Raw genomic sequence first — 15,689 nt, 5'->3', positions numbered from 1 at the left:
CCCCACAGGCTGACACTCAGGTAGGTCACTAGTGGCCAGGGTAAGGAAAGAGCGGCCAGGCAGTGCCCTCTGCACAGAGTACACAGGGAGGGTGGTGCCCTCCCCCATGGCCCCTGCCCTCCTGCCCAGAGGCAGGCTGGGCAATGACCCAGCTTGAGACGATAGTGGTGGGGGCTGAAGGAGTGGTGGGTGCTGCGGATGGGGTGGACACAGGCGAGACAGTCAAGGCCGATCCTTGTTCTTACCATTGCTGAGGGCAGAAAGGAGACCAGGGCAGGGGCTGTCCCAGTCAGGCTTGGCCCCACCTTCTAACTGTTTGTACTAGTTTTCTAGGGCTGCTGTAACAAAGTCACACAAACTGAGTGGCTCAATAGCAGTTTGTTGTCTCACAGTCCTGGAGGCTGGACGTCTGTTTGAGACCAAAGTGTCAGCAGGGCTGGCTCTTTCCAATGACGGTAGGGAGAAGCTGTCTCCGCCTCTCTCTCAGCTTCCAGTGGCTTGCTGGCCACCTTTGGCCTCCTTGGAGTGTAGAAGCAGCACCCCGATTTCTGCATGGCATCTCCTTTGCATATCTTTGTGTCCAAATGTCCTCTTTATAAGGACACCATTCCTGTTGGATTAGGACTTACCGTGATGTGCTCATTTTAGCTGGATTTACCGCTATAATGACCCTATCTCTAAGCAAGGTCACATACACAGGTACTGGGGCTTAGGGCTCCAGTCTGTCTTTTAGGGGGAATATGACTCAATCTATAGGTTCCAACTCCCTCAGCGGTGGCTTGGCAGGTGGATGCTGGAGTGCGCTCCTGGTCACTGTGAGGTGTGCAGGGAGGGAACGTCAGACTGAGTCCTTCCAGGCTGGAGATTCTAACAGGCTGTGGTCTTTCCAAACAACTGGATTTTCTGCCCTTGACATGTTCTCTCCCACTGAAAGACGTTCTGCAGCAAATATTATTTTATTATTTGTCATTGCCCTCGGGTAAGAATCACTCGTTCCATTGATTTCTGTTGTGTATAAAGGGCTGCCCCAGCTCCAGGCTGATTTCCGTGGGGGAAACCCTTAGCTCTGCTCAGGGCTGGCTGCTGGGGTGGGGCGGGGCTGGGAAGCCTTGTGCCTTCTGATTGGCCGGCTCTGATCTGGCCTGATTGTCCCAGATATCATCTGTCATTACAGTCAGAGAGGGCAGAACTATCCTTATTATTGCAGAGAAATGGTATATTTTACATGAAGCGTAATCATTTATACATATTCTAAACCCGTGTCACATTCTGTAAGTAAAATGCTCCCAAATGCAAATATCCCCCCAAGAAACTGAAAATACACAAATGGATTTGTCAAGTTTGCAGGAACTGTGTATGTGGGTGAGACAAGGACAAGTTCACCTGGCCAAGCTTACCTGGAGCCAGATCTGAGGAGGTGTTCGTGGAAGTCTTTCCAAAGTCCTTGCCCAGGTCAAGACAGCCAGTGGTTCTGTCTCAGGATGGACTGTCATGGTCAATAGGTGGTAGCCACCTGGGACTCTGCGATGAGAACCACATCAGGGTTTAATCAAAGGATGTGTGATCGATTAACAATGCCTGCCATGGGCACAGGAAGGGAGGCTGTGGCCCATGTGCCATGTGTGCCATCAGTATCTCATAGTCATCTAGTCCCCTTTCAGTAGAGCTGCCTGTGAGAAGGGCTCCTCTGGAATCCACGAAGGCAGGGGGGATCTGCCTGAGGTGGTGCCCTCCCCCATGGCCCCTGCCCTCCTGCCCAGGTCCCAGAAGCCATCCGCAAGTGCCAGCGGGCAGGCATCACGGTCCGCATGGTCACTGGTGACAATATCAACACGGCTCGGGCCATCGCCATCAAGTGTGGCATCATCCATCCTGGGGAGGACTTTCTGTGCCTCGAGGGCAAGGAGTTCAACAGAAGGATCCGCAACGAGAAGGGGGAGGTGCGTGTCCCAGCGTAAAGCATCCTCTGGGGAACGTGCTTAGATGGGGGCTGGGAGGTAGGGTGCTGCATGATTGGACAGAAGCCAGCCAGTGTGCTGCTAAGAGCCCAGTGACTCTGGGCATGTCCCCTCCCTTCTCCAGGCCTCAGTTTCTCTCCCCAACCCCACCGACCCGCCCCCTTCCCCATCCCTCTCCAGATTGAGCAGGAGCGAATTGACAAGATCTGGCCAAAGCTGCGGGTGCTGGCTCGCTCCTCCCCCACGGACAAGCATACCCTGGTTAAAGGTAAGACTTGGGCGGGCACGGGCAACCCTCAAGCCCAGCACCAGGCCAGAAACTGGGCCCTCCTCTCCTGGCACTTGCAGCTTCTTCCCAGAAGGGAAGGGCCCCTCGCCCCCGACTCTCCACACCTGGGTACAGCCTTATGTCTCCCCCTTTTCAGTCCTGGGAGCCTGCAAGGGTCCAGAAGGAGATGGGACTAAGTCTTCTCTCTGGGCCTCCAACTCCCCTAGGAAACAATGGACCTGGGCCTGTGTGGGGTCCCAAACTCCCGGCTCAGGGCTGAATGGGGCCCACAGACGTGTTTTATGTGGCCGGTACAGCGCCTTTTTAAATGATGAATTTGAAAGACTACTCAGACCCTGCTCTCTCACCTTTGACACAGTCCTTACTGCTGCTTGTGGTCCGACACTCAGCCTACTTCACTTGTTCTCAGTCTGGTCTCAGAGCTTTTGGTCTCTTGGTCTGTCTGGTCCCTGAGGCAACCAACCAACATTTGTGACCAGGACCCCAGGGATGCGCTGTCTTGGGAATAGCCACCTGAGGGATGAGACCAAAAGCCAAAGTCTTGCTCCTCCCTCCAAAGGGAGGGTGCACCACTTGCTGAGCCTAGGTGGCCGGGTGCTGGGCACTCTTTATTTTTATTTTATTTTATTTGAGACAGGGTCTCCCTCTGTCACCCAGGCTAGAGTGCAATGGTGCAATCATAGCTCACTGCAACCTCAAACACCTAGGCTCAAGCAATCCTCCTGCCTCAGCCTCCCAAGTAGCTAGGACCACAGGCATGTGTCAACACGCCTGGATAATTTTTTTTAATTCTTTGTAGAGACAGAGTCTCCCTATATTGCCCAGGCTAGTCTCGAACTCCTGGCCTCAAGCAGTCCTCCTGCCTTAGCATCCCAAAGTGCTGGGATTACAGGCAGGAGCCACTAGACCCAGCCAACTGGGTATTTTTAGAGTCACACGGTCCTGGCTTTGCCACTGACCTGCTCTGTGGCCTTTGGCAAATCCCGCTCCGGGACTCTGTTTCCTCATTTGTAAAATGGCTATGGGAGCAGGTGTCCACCGGAGATCACCCTAGAACATCTTAGATTCCTCTTTCAAAGGTGCTGCCCAAGGACATTAACAGAAGCCGATCTGGCCTGGGGAGAGAACCCCAGAACCACAAGGGAGCAGAAGGCCCCCAGCCCATCCTTACTCTTATTCATTCACTCATTCTCTCCATAACTGTTTACTGAGGTCCTGCTAGGTGCCAGCCCTGCTCAGGGCAGGCATGGTCCTGCCCACGTGGAATTCCTGGGCCAGGATGCATGCAGCAGCATTGAATAAGTGGTCCCTGCATAGAGCGAAAGGCTACACTGCTGGCAGGGGTGCTCTCGGCCCGACACTGGCCTCAAACTTGGATTAGGGAGGCTTTAGGTCACAGGCCATGGAAGGTGGGATGGGCTCCAGGGTTGGTAGGGCCTGTGCTTGAGGCAAGGCAGGGAACTGTTCTGCAAAGGGCTAGAGGCAGAAAATCCCCAGGTGCCTTCAAGGATCTGGGCCAGGACCTTGGGACGGGAGAGGGAAGCTACAGGAGACTGGAGCAGGTGGGAGGGCAGCAGATCCTGCAGGGCCACCAATGCCCACTTGAGTACCCTGCCGTGGCCTGCACCATGTCACCAGGCTCGGGAACATGGGAGCGTTTAGAGAGTAGAAGCATCCTTTTAGGAAACTTACCCTGCAGTGCAGAGCATGGCCTGGCAGTCCCACAGGATTGTCCCACTGAAGAGCTGTCACCTGCCCACAGTGGTGACACCTCAGGTGGAGCTGCCAGGTGCGGGTCTGAGAAAGTCTGGGTGGTGGAGGGGTCTGGGCTGGGTGGTGGTTTGCACGTCATGGAGGGATGAGGAGCAGGAGTGTCTGGAATCCCATCAGTCTATACCTGTTGGAGAAGAGCATTGGACATCGAGCCAGGATGGAGAGCAGGCCTGAGACAGAGTCCTGGGTGGCACATGTGGGTGGGGAGAGAGGAGCCACAGAAGCCAAGAGCTGCCTGAGTGATGGTGAGGCTGAGAACCTACCAGAGGAGGCCAAGGGGAGGAGGCTAGAGGGGCAGGAGGATGGCCAGCGGGGAGTGGTGCCAGGAAGACAAGGAAGGAGGCCTGTGGAGGAGGAAGGTGTGGCCCATGGTGGGAATAATTGCTGAGAGGTCTGCGGGGACAGAACAGAAATGTGGCCTTAGGAGGCAGCCACAGGAAGGCCCCTGGTGACTGCACACAGTCAGGCCACCCCAGGACTGGAGGAGGGGAAGGGGTCTGGGGAAAGGTTTCCTCCCAGCTTTCCGCACAGCTCGAGCTATGCAAAGGTCCACGCCACCTGGGAGCCACAGGGCAGAAATTTGACCCCTCCCTGCCTTGGAGGAGCCCCCAGACTGACTGAGGGAACCATGGAAACTCAGGCCCAATGTTCCAAGGGGACAAGCTTGGAGAGGCTGAGTCCAGGACGGTGGAACTGAGGGCTCGCTGCCAGCTGGGTGGGAGCAGCCCAGGACGATTCCCAGAACACAGGGCACTGCAGCTGGGCCTGGAAGAGGGTAGAGCTGCAAGGAGCAGGTGGGGGCACAGTGCCCCAAGTCATGGAACTCAGCCCCTCATGCCACAGGCTGCCGCTGTCTACTAGGCACAGAACAGAGAGATGCGCAAGGATGGAGCAGCACAGAGTTACAGGGATCTGATTAAGGGTGGGCAGGGATCTTCAGAGGGTCAGAAAGGCTTCCTGGAAAAGGCAGCATCTGAGCCAAAAATACAGTACAGGTGGGTGACAGGAGTACCTCCAGCCAAGGGAACAGCCTGCGCAGAGACGGGCCAGCGAGGGCTAGCTCTGTGGGACTGCAAGCACAGATTGGGGGTGGCCGGGCAATGAGAGAAGGGAAGAGGTCAGGGTGCGGGTGAGGCCTGGTCACAGAGGACTTCATAAGTGGAGCTAAGAACATGGATGTTATCGTGAGGCCAAGGGGGAAAGCGGAAGAATGACGTTCCGGGGATGGGTGGGGGACGGGACTGTTCAGACGTGGGTTTTAGAGAGATCCTGGGGTTGCTGTGGGGAAGCAGGTTGGGGGGCAGCCCAGAGTCAGTGAGAGGAAACCCAGTGATGCTGGTGGCAGAGGGTGGAGACAGAGAGGAAAGGAAGGGTTTCAGTGGGATTTTGGAGCCAGAATTGGCAGGCCTTGGTGATACATTCAATGTGCAGAATGAGAGAGAGACACATGGATGCTGACACCCAAATTCCTGTCCTGCCCATGGACATCCCTGCTTGCAAGCCCAATGAATGAGGAGTCCCACAAACTCCACAGGTCCCCACCGATGACATCCTTCACCCACCCTCTTCCACTGGCCCCAGCTCAGCTACTGGGGCCACATGTCATTTGTTCATTCTGTTATTTGTTGAACGTTTTATTGAAGATGAATGTCTGGAGAGAGGTCAGGGCCAGAATGGTGAGGCAGAGGTCATTGGCAAATGGCAAAGCCAAGGCCTCCTCAGCAAGCCTGGACTCCCCAGGGAGAAGGTTGCTGGCTAGTGGTGTCGGAAGGAACAGATGGTGGGGTCCTGCTGAAACCCTGGGAGCCCTGCAGAGGCAGAGGGGGCCCTGAGCACAGTTAGAGGATACGGTGTTTCTGGTTAGGGTGGGTGCCAATGTGGCCACGGGTTGCAGAGAGCAAAGACGGGGCTGGAGAGGTGAGCAGGGCCCATGCCACAGGGGGCCCCAAGCCAGCACCAGCCCAATAAGGAGCCCAGCGTGACCTGCTGGCAGCTATAGGCCAGCCTGCAGCTGAGAAGAGCCTGGATGGAGGGGGCAACTGGACAGGGACCAGAGAGGAAGTCATGCCCAGCCAGGCCCCTCCTGAGGACAAGGGCTGGCCCAGACTGCCTCCCACCTGAGTGGCCCAGGGCCTGAGCACACTCCCGCCTCCACAGGCATCATCGACAGCACACACACTGAGCAGCGGCAGGTGGTGGCCGTGACGGGGGACGGGACCAACGACGGGCCTGCACTCAAGAAGGCTGACGTGGGCTTTGCCATGGTAGGAGCGGCCCACAGAGGGCCTGGGGTGGTGGGGGCTGGGGAGATGGGACTACACAGCCTTGGACTGGCTTTTCAGGAGCCCCAGCTCACACTTGGCCCACTCGCCATCCGCCGTGGGTGCCCACCGATCTTGAGACTCAGCCTGACCCCGAGGTCTTCCTGGAAGGGCGTAGGATGCTCCTTGCTCTGGGGGAGCTGTGCGAAGGGGGACACTTACAGGCTGAGGAGGAAGAGAACAGAGCGGGAGAAGGGGCCAGGGTGAGGCTTCCTGAGGGTGAAGGGAGCTGGGTCTGTGAGGAGCGTGAAGAGTGGGGTGTCCCTGTGTGGTCTGGCTGTGCTGGGCCCACTGGGTGTATGTACTAGGGAGTTGTGTAGGACTGAGGATGTGGATGGGGTGAGGATGGTGATGCTAGAAGTGGTCACCTCCCCTGGCCACCCCACCCAGCCTCCTGTCCCTGTCCCCACAGGGCATCGCAGGCACTGATGTGGCCAAGGAGGCCTCAGACATCATCCTGACAGACGACAATTTCAGCAGCATCGTCAAGGCAGTGATGTGGGGCCGCAATGTCTATGACAGCATCTCCAAGTTCTTGCAGTTCCAGCTCACAGTTAACGTGGTGGCTGTGATTGTGGCATTCACGGGGGCCTGCATCACGCAGGTGGGTCCTCAGGAGGCCATACCAAAGCCTGGGGGAGGGCGGAGACCCCCCCAGAGGCTCGGGGGCCTTAGGGTACTCCAGTTTGTCCCTGTCACCACAGCCAGGGATGAGGCACCCATCGATGGAGCGCCTGCTGGGAGCCAGGAACTGCATCACAGAGCTCAGTTGCAGGCACTGGCCCCAGGGGAATCAAGGACATGAGGCTCAGAGAGGTGGTGTGACTTGTTCAAGGTCACACAGCAAATGGGAGCTGTCAGCCTCACAGCCTGGCCCTCACTGCAGGAAGCGGGAGAGGGATTCCTCAAGAGAAGGCAGGGCCCTTGGCCACCATGAGGGCAGAGGGAGGCAGGGAAGGGCGGGCCAAGGCCCGAGGGGATCAGGCAGCCAGGTGAGGACAAAGAGCCAGTAGGGGCCCCGGGGCCCTGACTCTGAACTGGAGTGTGGAGTGCCTTAGGAGGTGCTGGGTGGGAACAGCTGGAGGGAGTCGGGGGTCTCGCTCACTGGGAAGGTCACAGAGGAGTCTGGCCAGATACCACGACTGGGTCTGAAGCAGCCCTATGCACTGAGCCTGGCAGGCAGGCCCCGGATGTCTGCAGACACCGCTTCTTCATCGCAGCTCCATGAGGCGGGAACTGTGATGATCCCCATTTTACAGAGGCAGAAACTGAGGCTTAGAGGATGGACTGGCCAAGGACCTGCCATTGTTCTTGCAGTCTCCTGATACACCCCACAGGGACTGACCAGCCTAGCCGGAGAGGCAAGAATGGGTCTCCTTTAGCCCCGGGGGATCCCCAAGGCCCAACCCTCCCAGTAGCCACCTGGGCAGACAAGCCCATGCCCACAGGAGCCCCCAGAGGCCCAGAGTGCAGCACTGCCCCAACAGCTGTGTGGCACTGGAACACTGCTCCCCTCTGTTGCTTCCTGCGCTGGGGGAATATAGGTGGCAACTCTGGCTACCCCTGCCCTGAGAATCAGAGCCTTGGAAGGGTGGCTGGGGGCTTCCTTTTGCTCAGAAGGGCCCTCTTTCCTGGTCTATGGATGAGATGCTCCCTCTAGTGGCAGCTTGAGGGACACTCCCATGGCAGCAGCAACTTGGAGACCAGAAGGTCTTGATGCCAGATAGGGAAACTGAGGTTCTGAGACGACTATCAATTTGCTTGAGGTCTTTGTTTGCGTTGGTGGCAAGGCCATGCAGCATTGATAGGAAGACGGGCACGCCTGACCCCGAGGTATATGGAATCGGAGAAAGCCCAGGGGTGGGGAGGACGGGGGCACGGGGAGTGAGGCTGAGGCAGGGAGGAGGTGGGAGAGAAGGCCAGGAGCAGGGGCTGTAATGAAACCTGGGAGGTGATGAGTGGAAGGGATGCAGGTATATGGGGCTTGGGAGAAGACAGAAGTGGGAAGAGCATCCGGTTTGGGCTGTTGAGCTTACAGGGTCTAGGGGCTTCCTGGAGGAGGTATTCCACAGGCCATGGATGTAGCTAAAGCCACAGGAAGAGGAGAAGAATGGGGCTGAGGCAGGAACACAGATTTAAAAGGAGGGGAGGATGACGACCAGGAGAGTGGGGTCAGGATTGCAAGTGGGAGGCAGTGGCCAAGTGCAGGGGCGAGGTCAGTGACATGAGAGTTGCCGAGAAGAGGTCCTGCAACTCGTGGCACAGAAGGTGCTGGTGACATGGGAGGAGGGCATTCTGGGAGCATGGAGGGGCCAAAGTTTGGCTGCTGTGGACAAGATACATGGGCGTGTGAGAAAGGATGGGGACAGCAGACCCAGCTCCTCTCAGCCAAAGAGACAGGTCCGAAAGGGTCCTTCCCAGAACCTGGACAGTGGTGACCTACAAGTGGTGAGGTCCTTGACAAGTTTAGTTGCTTCTGCTATTCCTCATTTGCCAACATTTCCTACCTTGAAATGTATTAATTTTTGAGTCATAGATACACACAATAATTTTTTAAGGTAAGGTGGGATAAGAGGGGAGAAGAAATTGGGGGTTGGGGAATGGGCTCTGTTTGTAGGATAGGAGAGCCCGAGGGGGAGGAGGCAGTGGGGGGAGGAGGTAGGAACCCATGCTGGAGGCAGTGGGAATGGTCTTGGCCTCAGCCAGGAGAGACCCCCCTCCTTGGGGGCTGGAGGGGAGAGGGGAAGATGGTGAGATGCTGCTGAATTTACCAGAAGGCAGGGAGCTGGTGGCCATTGGGCCTGGGGGGACTCACTTATCTCCTGGCGGGGAAGATGGGGCTGAGGTGGGTGGGTCTGCGCTGATCTCCAGAGAGGGCATCAGAGAACGGCTCCATGCCTGCTGGGGAGCGAAGGGGTAGGTCGGCCTCCAGCCTCCAGCAGGAGCCTACGGACAATACACCACGAACCCACCCAGCACTTCACAGGGGCAGGTGGGCCCACAGGTGACAGCCCTCTCCTGCCTGTCCCCAGGACTCCCCTCTGAAAGCCGTGCAGATGCTCTGGGTGAACCTCATCATGGACACGTTTGCCTCGCTGGCACTGGCCACCGAGCCGCCCACGGAGACCCTGCTGCTGAGGAAGCCGTACGGCCGCAACAAGCCGCTCATCTCCAGGACCATGATGAAGAACATCCTGGGCCATGCCGTCTACCAGCTCGCCCTCATCTTCACCCTGCTCTTCGTTGGTGAGCGCCTCGCCCACCCACACCTCTCCCAGGCGGGGTCATCACCTTCCTGGTGCACCACGGCTGTCACTCAGCATTCTCGAGTCACAACCCCCTCCTGTTTTGCTAATGGGGAAATTGAGGCTCAGGGAGGTCAAGTAAGTTGCCCAAGGCCACACCAGCGAGTCTTGGAAGAGGGCCTGGCCCTGTCCCAGCTCTGGCTGACCCCAAAGCCATCAGTGGCTTTCTCCACTGGTGACAGCTCCTGGCACCAAGTACAGACTGTGCAAGGCCCTGTCCAGGTGCTGAAGCACTGCATGGCAGCCCCAGAGGTGCCTGAGACTGGGAGGGGAGTGACTCACCCCTTCTCTGACCCATTCCAGCACCTTATCCTGGCCTGGTGGAAGGGACCCTCAGCAAGGCTTCCTGGGGAAGGGCACACACGCTCACACCACCACCGATTCTCACTTGCTTCCACTTGGGCTGCGTGTTTGGGTCTTCCACTCAGTGAGGCAAGCACATTTGCCTCCACCCCACATTACAAACGAGGGCACCAAGGCTCAGAGAGGTGAGGTGACTTGCCCAAGGGCACACAGCCAGTCTGAGGAAGAGTCTGGGCACAGAACCAGGTCTGGCTGGGCCAAAACTGACCTGGTTTCCACAGATGCTTCGGAGGCAATCCCAGCAAAGCCTACCCCCAGGTCACAGATGGGGAAACAAAGGCCCAGAGAGGGGTAGGATCTGACCCACAGTCCCACATGGAATCAGGGCCAGTGCTGTCCTTACAGGAGCCTCCTGGAGCTGGCCTTTCACTCGTCCTCAAAGTCCAGAGTATGATGGAGGTGGGCACGGATCCATTCCTCAAAGGCAATTGCCTTTTATAAATTTTGAAAGTAGTGGCCGGGCGCGGTGGCTCAAGCCTGTAATCCCAGCACTTTGGGAGGCCGAGACGGGCGGATCACGAGATTAGGAGATCGAGACCATCCTGGCTAACATGGTGAAACCCCGTCTCTGCTAAAAAATACAAAAAACTAGCCGGGCGAGGTGGCGGATGCCTGTGGTCCCAGCTACTCGGGAGGCTGAGGCAGGAGAATGGCGTAAACCCGGGAGGTGGAGCTTGCAGTGAGCTGAGATCCGGCCACTGCACTCCAGCCTGGGTGACAAGAGCGAGACTCCGTCTCAAAAAAAGAAAAAAGAAAAAAAAAAAAAGAAAGTAGTGTGTTGTCAGGACACATTTTACTGTTGTAAAACCTATCATGAAAAAGCTTAGAGGAAGCCACAAATATGCAGAATTAGAAGAGATTCAGAGGAGGTGGAGGGGTTGGAGAGGAGAGGAGAGCGGGGGTCCTGGTCGGCTTGCTGGCTTGGTCACTTGAGCAGCGCCTACCCTGGGTAGTCTTGGGACATCTCACACCCAGAAAACTCCACAAGCCTCCTGGCACCACTTTACTCGCTGTGCAAAAGGACACAGGACTTGGCCAGGTGTGGTGGCTCACGCCTGTAATCCCAGCACTTTGGGAGGCTGAGGCGGGTGGATCACTTGAGGTCAGGAATTCGAGACCAGCCTGGCCAACATGGAGAAACCCCATCTCTACTAAAACTACAAAAATTAACCAGGCGTGGTGATATGCACCTGTAATCCCAGCTATACTTGGGAGGCTGAAGCAAGAGAATCACTTGAACCCAGGAGGCGGATGTTGCAGTGAGCCGAGATGGCGCCACTGTCCTCCAGCCTGGGCAACAACGAGACTCCATCTCAAAAACATAACAAAACAAAAATGATACAGGACTGCATCAGACGCCCCATCAGCAGCATCTACCAGCCTGGCCCAGAAGCCCTGGGCTCCATATAGGAATTGGTATCTCTAGTAACAGCCCCATGAGTCTGTAGAGGTCTCAGCAAGGGACATGCTCGGGTACAAGAAGCAGCACTCTCGGGGCAGCGCAAAGCCTCCCGCAGGTATCCTGTCCTCACAGTCCAGAATGAGTTTGCCAGTCTGGGGTCACTTTTTAGAAGCCATGTCGCCCACCTTTAACACAGCTGGCCATCCACCTTTATCAGGTTTCCACAGAAAAAGTGGAAGACAGTTCCCCAAGGCCTTTCTCCCCCAGAGGAGAGAGGGCTTTGCTGACCCTTCACTCCTACTCTCTGACCTGCCAACAGCACAGCCACCTGGCCCCCCAGCATCCAAGCATGCCTCTGTGTCTTGGGGATTCACCTCACCGCTCAGAAGAGGCCCCCACGAAAGGCCGGGCATCTCCCCTCTGATTCCCCCACCGCTGCCTTCAGCCCAGCCCCACCCTCTCACTTGGCAGGCGAGAAGATGTTCCAGATTGACAGCGGGAGGAACGCGCCCCTGCACTCGCCACCCTCAGAGCACTACACCATCATCTTCAACACCTTCGTCATGATGCAGCTCTTCAACGAGATCAACGCCCGCAAGATCCACGGCGAGCGCAACGTCTTTGACGGCATCTTCCGGAACCCCATCTTCTGCACCATTGTGCTGGGCACCTTTGCCATCCAGGTAGTGAGGCCCCCACCCTAACCAGGCCTGGGTGGGCAGCAAGCAGCCGGACCCCAGCCCTCTGTGCTGGCCCCTGATGGCCTCTCTCTTTCTCTGCTCCCCTCTGACCTCCAGATAGTGATCGTGCAGTTTGGAGGGAAGCCATTCAGCTGCTCTCCACTGCAGCTGGACCAGTGGATGTGGTGCATATTCATTGGGTTAGGAGAGCTCGTTTGGGGCCAGGTAAGTTCCTGGTAGGTCGCAGGAGGTGCCTTTTAGCAGGGCAAGGGAGACAGCACTGGATGGAGAATCCAGGACCCCCAGGAACCGGCTGCCAGACCCCTGGCAAGCCCCTCCCTGTCGCTGGACATCTGAGCAAGGGGCCTTGTCCCAGGTCCCATACTGGTCCTCTGGGTACTACTGCTCTGATTTTTGCCTTATATCTATCTACCACTGCTTCTGTTGCTTATATAATATTTTCTCTCAATCACATCAGTTTTTTTAACTTAAATTTGTTTTTAAAGGCAATGTCATATTACTAAGAACTGGAAAATCAGTATCACTTGTCATAAATGGAAGCTAACAAAAACATTAATGTAATGAGAATGACATTATGAAATTCCAGCTAGAAGCCATGGCCTGCCAGGGGTTCAAGGCTGGAGCACCTTCTTAGGAAGGGAGATGAATCAATGGTCTGCCGGCGCTGGTGGCCAGCTGGTGTCAATCAGGGTCCTGTAGAGCACTCAGAGGGAACGCAAGCAGGACACACTCTGCCACACTGCAGTGCTACTCAGTGCTGTGCCTGTGGCCGTCTGAGAGCTGCCCCAGCTCCAGGGCTCCTTGGGCTGGATGCTTTTTAGGGGCCCTTCCAGCTTTGACCCCAGAATATTCTCCCGCCAGTTCCTTTTTCTACGTTTGCCTGAGTTCCAGACCCTGTCACAGCTCTGACAGCATGCAGCTCAAAGGCTCCTGACCCAGGACACAGGCTTGGGAGGAGTGCCCAGAACCAATGCAGGGCCTAAGGGGCTTTATTCCCAAGGTGCTCACACATCCAGGCAGTGGGACCCGATGGGTGGGAGACATTATTCTTGCCTTCAAGCTCTCTGAAGGCTAGAGTGAGAAGCTACAGGGGCAAAAATTAACTAAAAGATAAATAAGAAAGTTTAGTTTCATCCAAAAGGGCTTCCTGTAACCTTTGGGGCTGCTTTGGAGAGTGATAAACCAGGTGTGACTGAGCAACTCCATTCCCTGGGCACCCTGGGGGCCAGGCCATCTTTATCCCACTGGGGCCCACACCCTACGGGAGGCTCTTCGGGGCTGGGCCCAGTATCTGAGGGAAGGATTCAGAGGACTAAGGTTAATGCCAGTGGTCAGTGCTGACTTTACACTCCCAGGGAGCCCCCTGAGGCTGCATTCGAGCCAGTGCCTGTCTATCCCTACAGGAGATGGAAGGGACCTCTGGCATCTGCCACCTCAGCTTTCCTGTAGGGCCTGCATCTGGGTCCTCAGCCCCATAGACAAGCCCTTTGGGGAAGATTAGGAATGAAGGCATAGCTCTTTCCCATACTGCCTTCCCAGTCCAGGATTGGTTGCCCTCAGGGTCCAGTGATCTCAGGAGGAATAAGAGACAGAGGAGTAAGTAACCCCAGGAGGGCTGAGAGCCAGCCATGGGCCAGGCTCATGCAGGACGAGTTAGACCCTCCACCGTGCTCAGTTCTCACCATGCCCAGAGCAGCCCCCACTTTACAGCTAGGAAAACCAAAGTTCAGTGAGGTTAAATGACTTGCCCAAGGCCATAGGACCAGGACTGTCTGGGGTATTGAAAGCCACATCTGTCCAACTCCTAGAGGCCAAGATTGTCCACTATATACCCTGACTCTGAATGAGTGAATTAAAAAGCAAATTGCACTCCAGCCTGGGCAACAAGAGTGAAACTCTGTCTCAAAAAAAAAAAAAAAGGAAATTGTCAAAGACTGGGCTGAGGAACAGGTGAGGTGGGTAAAGGAGTGGATTGATCACATGCCTGGGTGAGTCGGTAGGAGGAGGGAGGTAGAGGAGCGGGTGTCAGGGAAAGAAGGCCACCGGGAAGGACAGCCCCCCCATTCTGACAGCCGGGGTCCCTTGCAGGTCATCGCCACCATCCCGACCAGCAGACTCAAGTTCCTCAAGGAGGCAGGCAGGCTCACGCAGAAGGAGGAGATCCCGGAGGAGGAGCTCAACGAGGACGTGGAGGAGATCGACCATGCAGAGCGGGAGCTGCGGCGGGGCCAGATCCTGTGGTTCCGAGGCCTGAATCGGATCCAGACGCAGGTACAGGAGGCTCTTGGGGGCTGGGCCCAGGCCTGGCCGGGGCGGGCCAGGGGATGGAGGTGAGTGTGCTTGTGCTGCCCCCCAGGGCCCAGCTCTGGTGCTGAGGGAGGGTGGCTACAGAGGGGTCCCGGCCAGCTCTCACCAGCCACTTGCACACCCACGTTGCACACACACTCCCGTGGCTGCTAAGGAACAGCGTGGCCTCCTCAGGGAGGTCCCATTGTGCACTCTCAGGGCAGCAAGGGGAAGCGGTAGGGGTCATACCCACCATGGTCTCCAGGGGGATTTCCCTGAGAGGGTGGGGAAGGGTGGCTCTGAGGGCAGAGGTGAGTGAGGGGACTGTCGTTCGGCTGGGGGCAGCCACCCAGAGGGACCATGTGAAGGCTGGACAGAAGCTGCAGGCCAGGTCGCCCAGGGTCCCCCAGGGCCTGGTGATCAGGGGGTCCGCCACCTCCACGGGGGCTTCAGTTGCTCTCCCCAGCTTCCCCTAGGGGGTGGAGAGGCTGTGGGGAGCAAAGGTCAGTCATCCCCAAGTACACACAGACACACAAGCACACACCAAGCACACCAGGGGAGCACAGGTGCACGGTGTAGCCAGCCAGAAGCAGGTTTCTTCCCCAGAGCAGAGAGAGCATGGCCGCCATGTGGCACACGACACACCTGCGCCCTCCCCACCCCCTCCACACACACACCACATGCTCTCACATGGGCCCTTATGCCTGGAGCAGGTGTTGTAGCTCACAAGTGCTGTCACAGCCCTGCGAGGGGAGAGTCAGGAGGGACTCTGTGGGTCTCTTGCCCAGACTATCCGGGGAGCTGGAGTGGGAGCTCCTCCATGCCCCAGCATACTTGGGTGAAGTGCAGTGTAGAGGCACCCACCTGGCCACCATCCTGCCAGCTGTGGCCCAGCACCTCATTTCCATCCGATGTAGCAGATAGCTCACCTGGGTCACCTCCCACCCCTCTGTACCCTGTCCCAAACCTCACCTCATGTGACCTTCACAGCCCTGGGATGTAGATGTGACTCCCCCAGTTTTAGAGGTTACCGAGGTCCAGGAGATGGCCCTTTCTACCAAGCTGGCACAGCTGGGGTGGGGACTGGAAGCAGGTTTCAGACCCAGAGCTGCCTGACACGGGCCTGGGCTCACCTCCCCTGATTAGGACCCTGGCAGCCAGCCCTCCCAGCCTGCCCCCACCTCCTGGGAGGTCCAGGGCAACTCAGTGAATATGGCCCTGGTGCTGTCACTGCCCTGGTGGCAGAGCCACGCAGGGGTCTCCAAATTATGGGAGGAAGCAAGGACTGTGG

The 15,689-nt window shown here is 57.1% G+C and overlaps 1 protein-coding gene across 20 annotated transcripts in view; it reads left to right on the top strand.

Moving 5' to 3' along the window:
* ATP2B2 (ATPase plasma membrane Ca2+ transporting 2) overlaps positions 1 to 15,689 on the top strand; it is a 382,664-nt gene that overhangs the window by 354,149 nt on the left and 12,826 nt on the right. For all 20 annotated transcript variants that reach the window (XM_045384728.3, XM_005547813.5, XM_074032979.1 and 17 more), the window contains 8 exons: positions 1,761 to 1,940; positions 2,139 to 2,226; positions 6,178 to 6,284; positions 6,754 to 6,945; positions 9,374 to 9,587; positions 11,883 to 12,094; positions 12,209 to 12,316; positions 14,201 to 14,383. In XM_045384728.3, coding sequence (XP_045240663.1) covers positions 1,761 to 1,940; positions 2,139 to 2,226; positions 6,178 to 6,284; positions 6,754 to 6,945; positions 9,374 to 9,587; positions 11,883 to 12,094; positions 12,209 to 12,316; positions 14,201 to 14,383 — 1,284 coding nt within the window. The remainder of the gene's footprint in view (positions 1 to 1,760; positions 1,941 to 2,138; positions 2,227 to 6,177; positions 6,285 to 6,753; positions 6,946 to 9,373; positions 9,588 to 11,882; positions 12,095 to 12,208; positions 12,317 to 14,200; positions 14,384 to 15,689) is intronic.

Source organism: Macaca fascicularis, chromosome 2, assembly GCF_037993035.2.
Source record: "Macaca fascicularis isolate 582-1 chromosome 2, T2T-MFA8v1.1".
In the NCBI taxonomy this organism is placed as follows: domain Eukaryota; kingdom Metazoa; phylum Chordata; class Mammalia; order Primates; family Cercopithecidae; genus Macaca; species Macaca fascicularis.
Note: the sequence above shows the minus strand (reverse complement) of the source record. Positions and strands in the feature narration are given on the sequence as shown.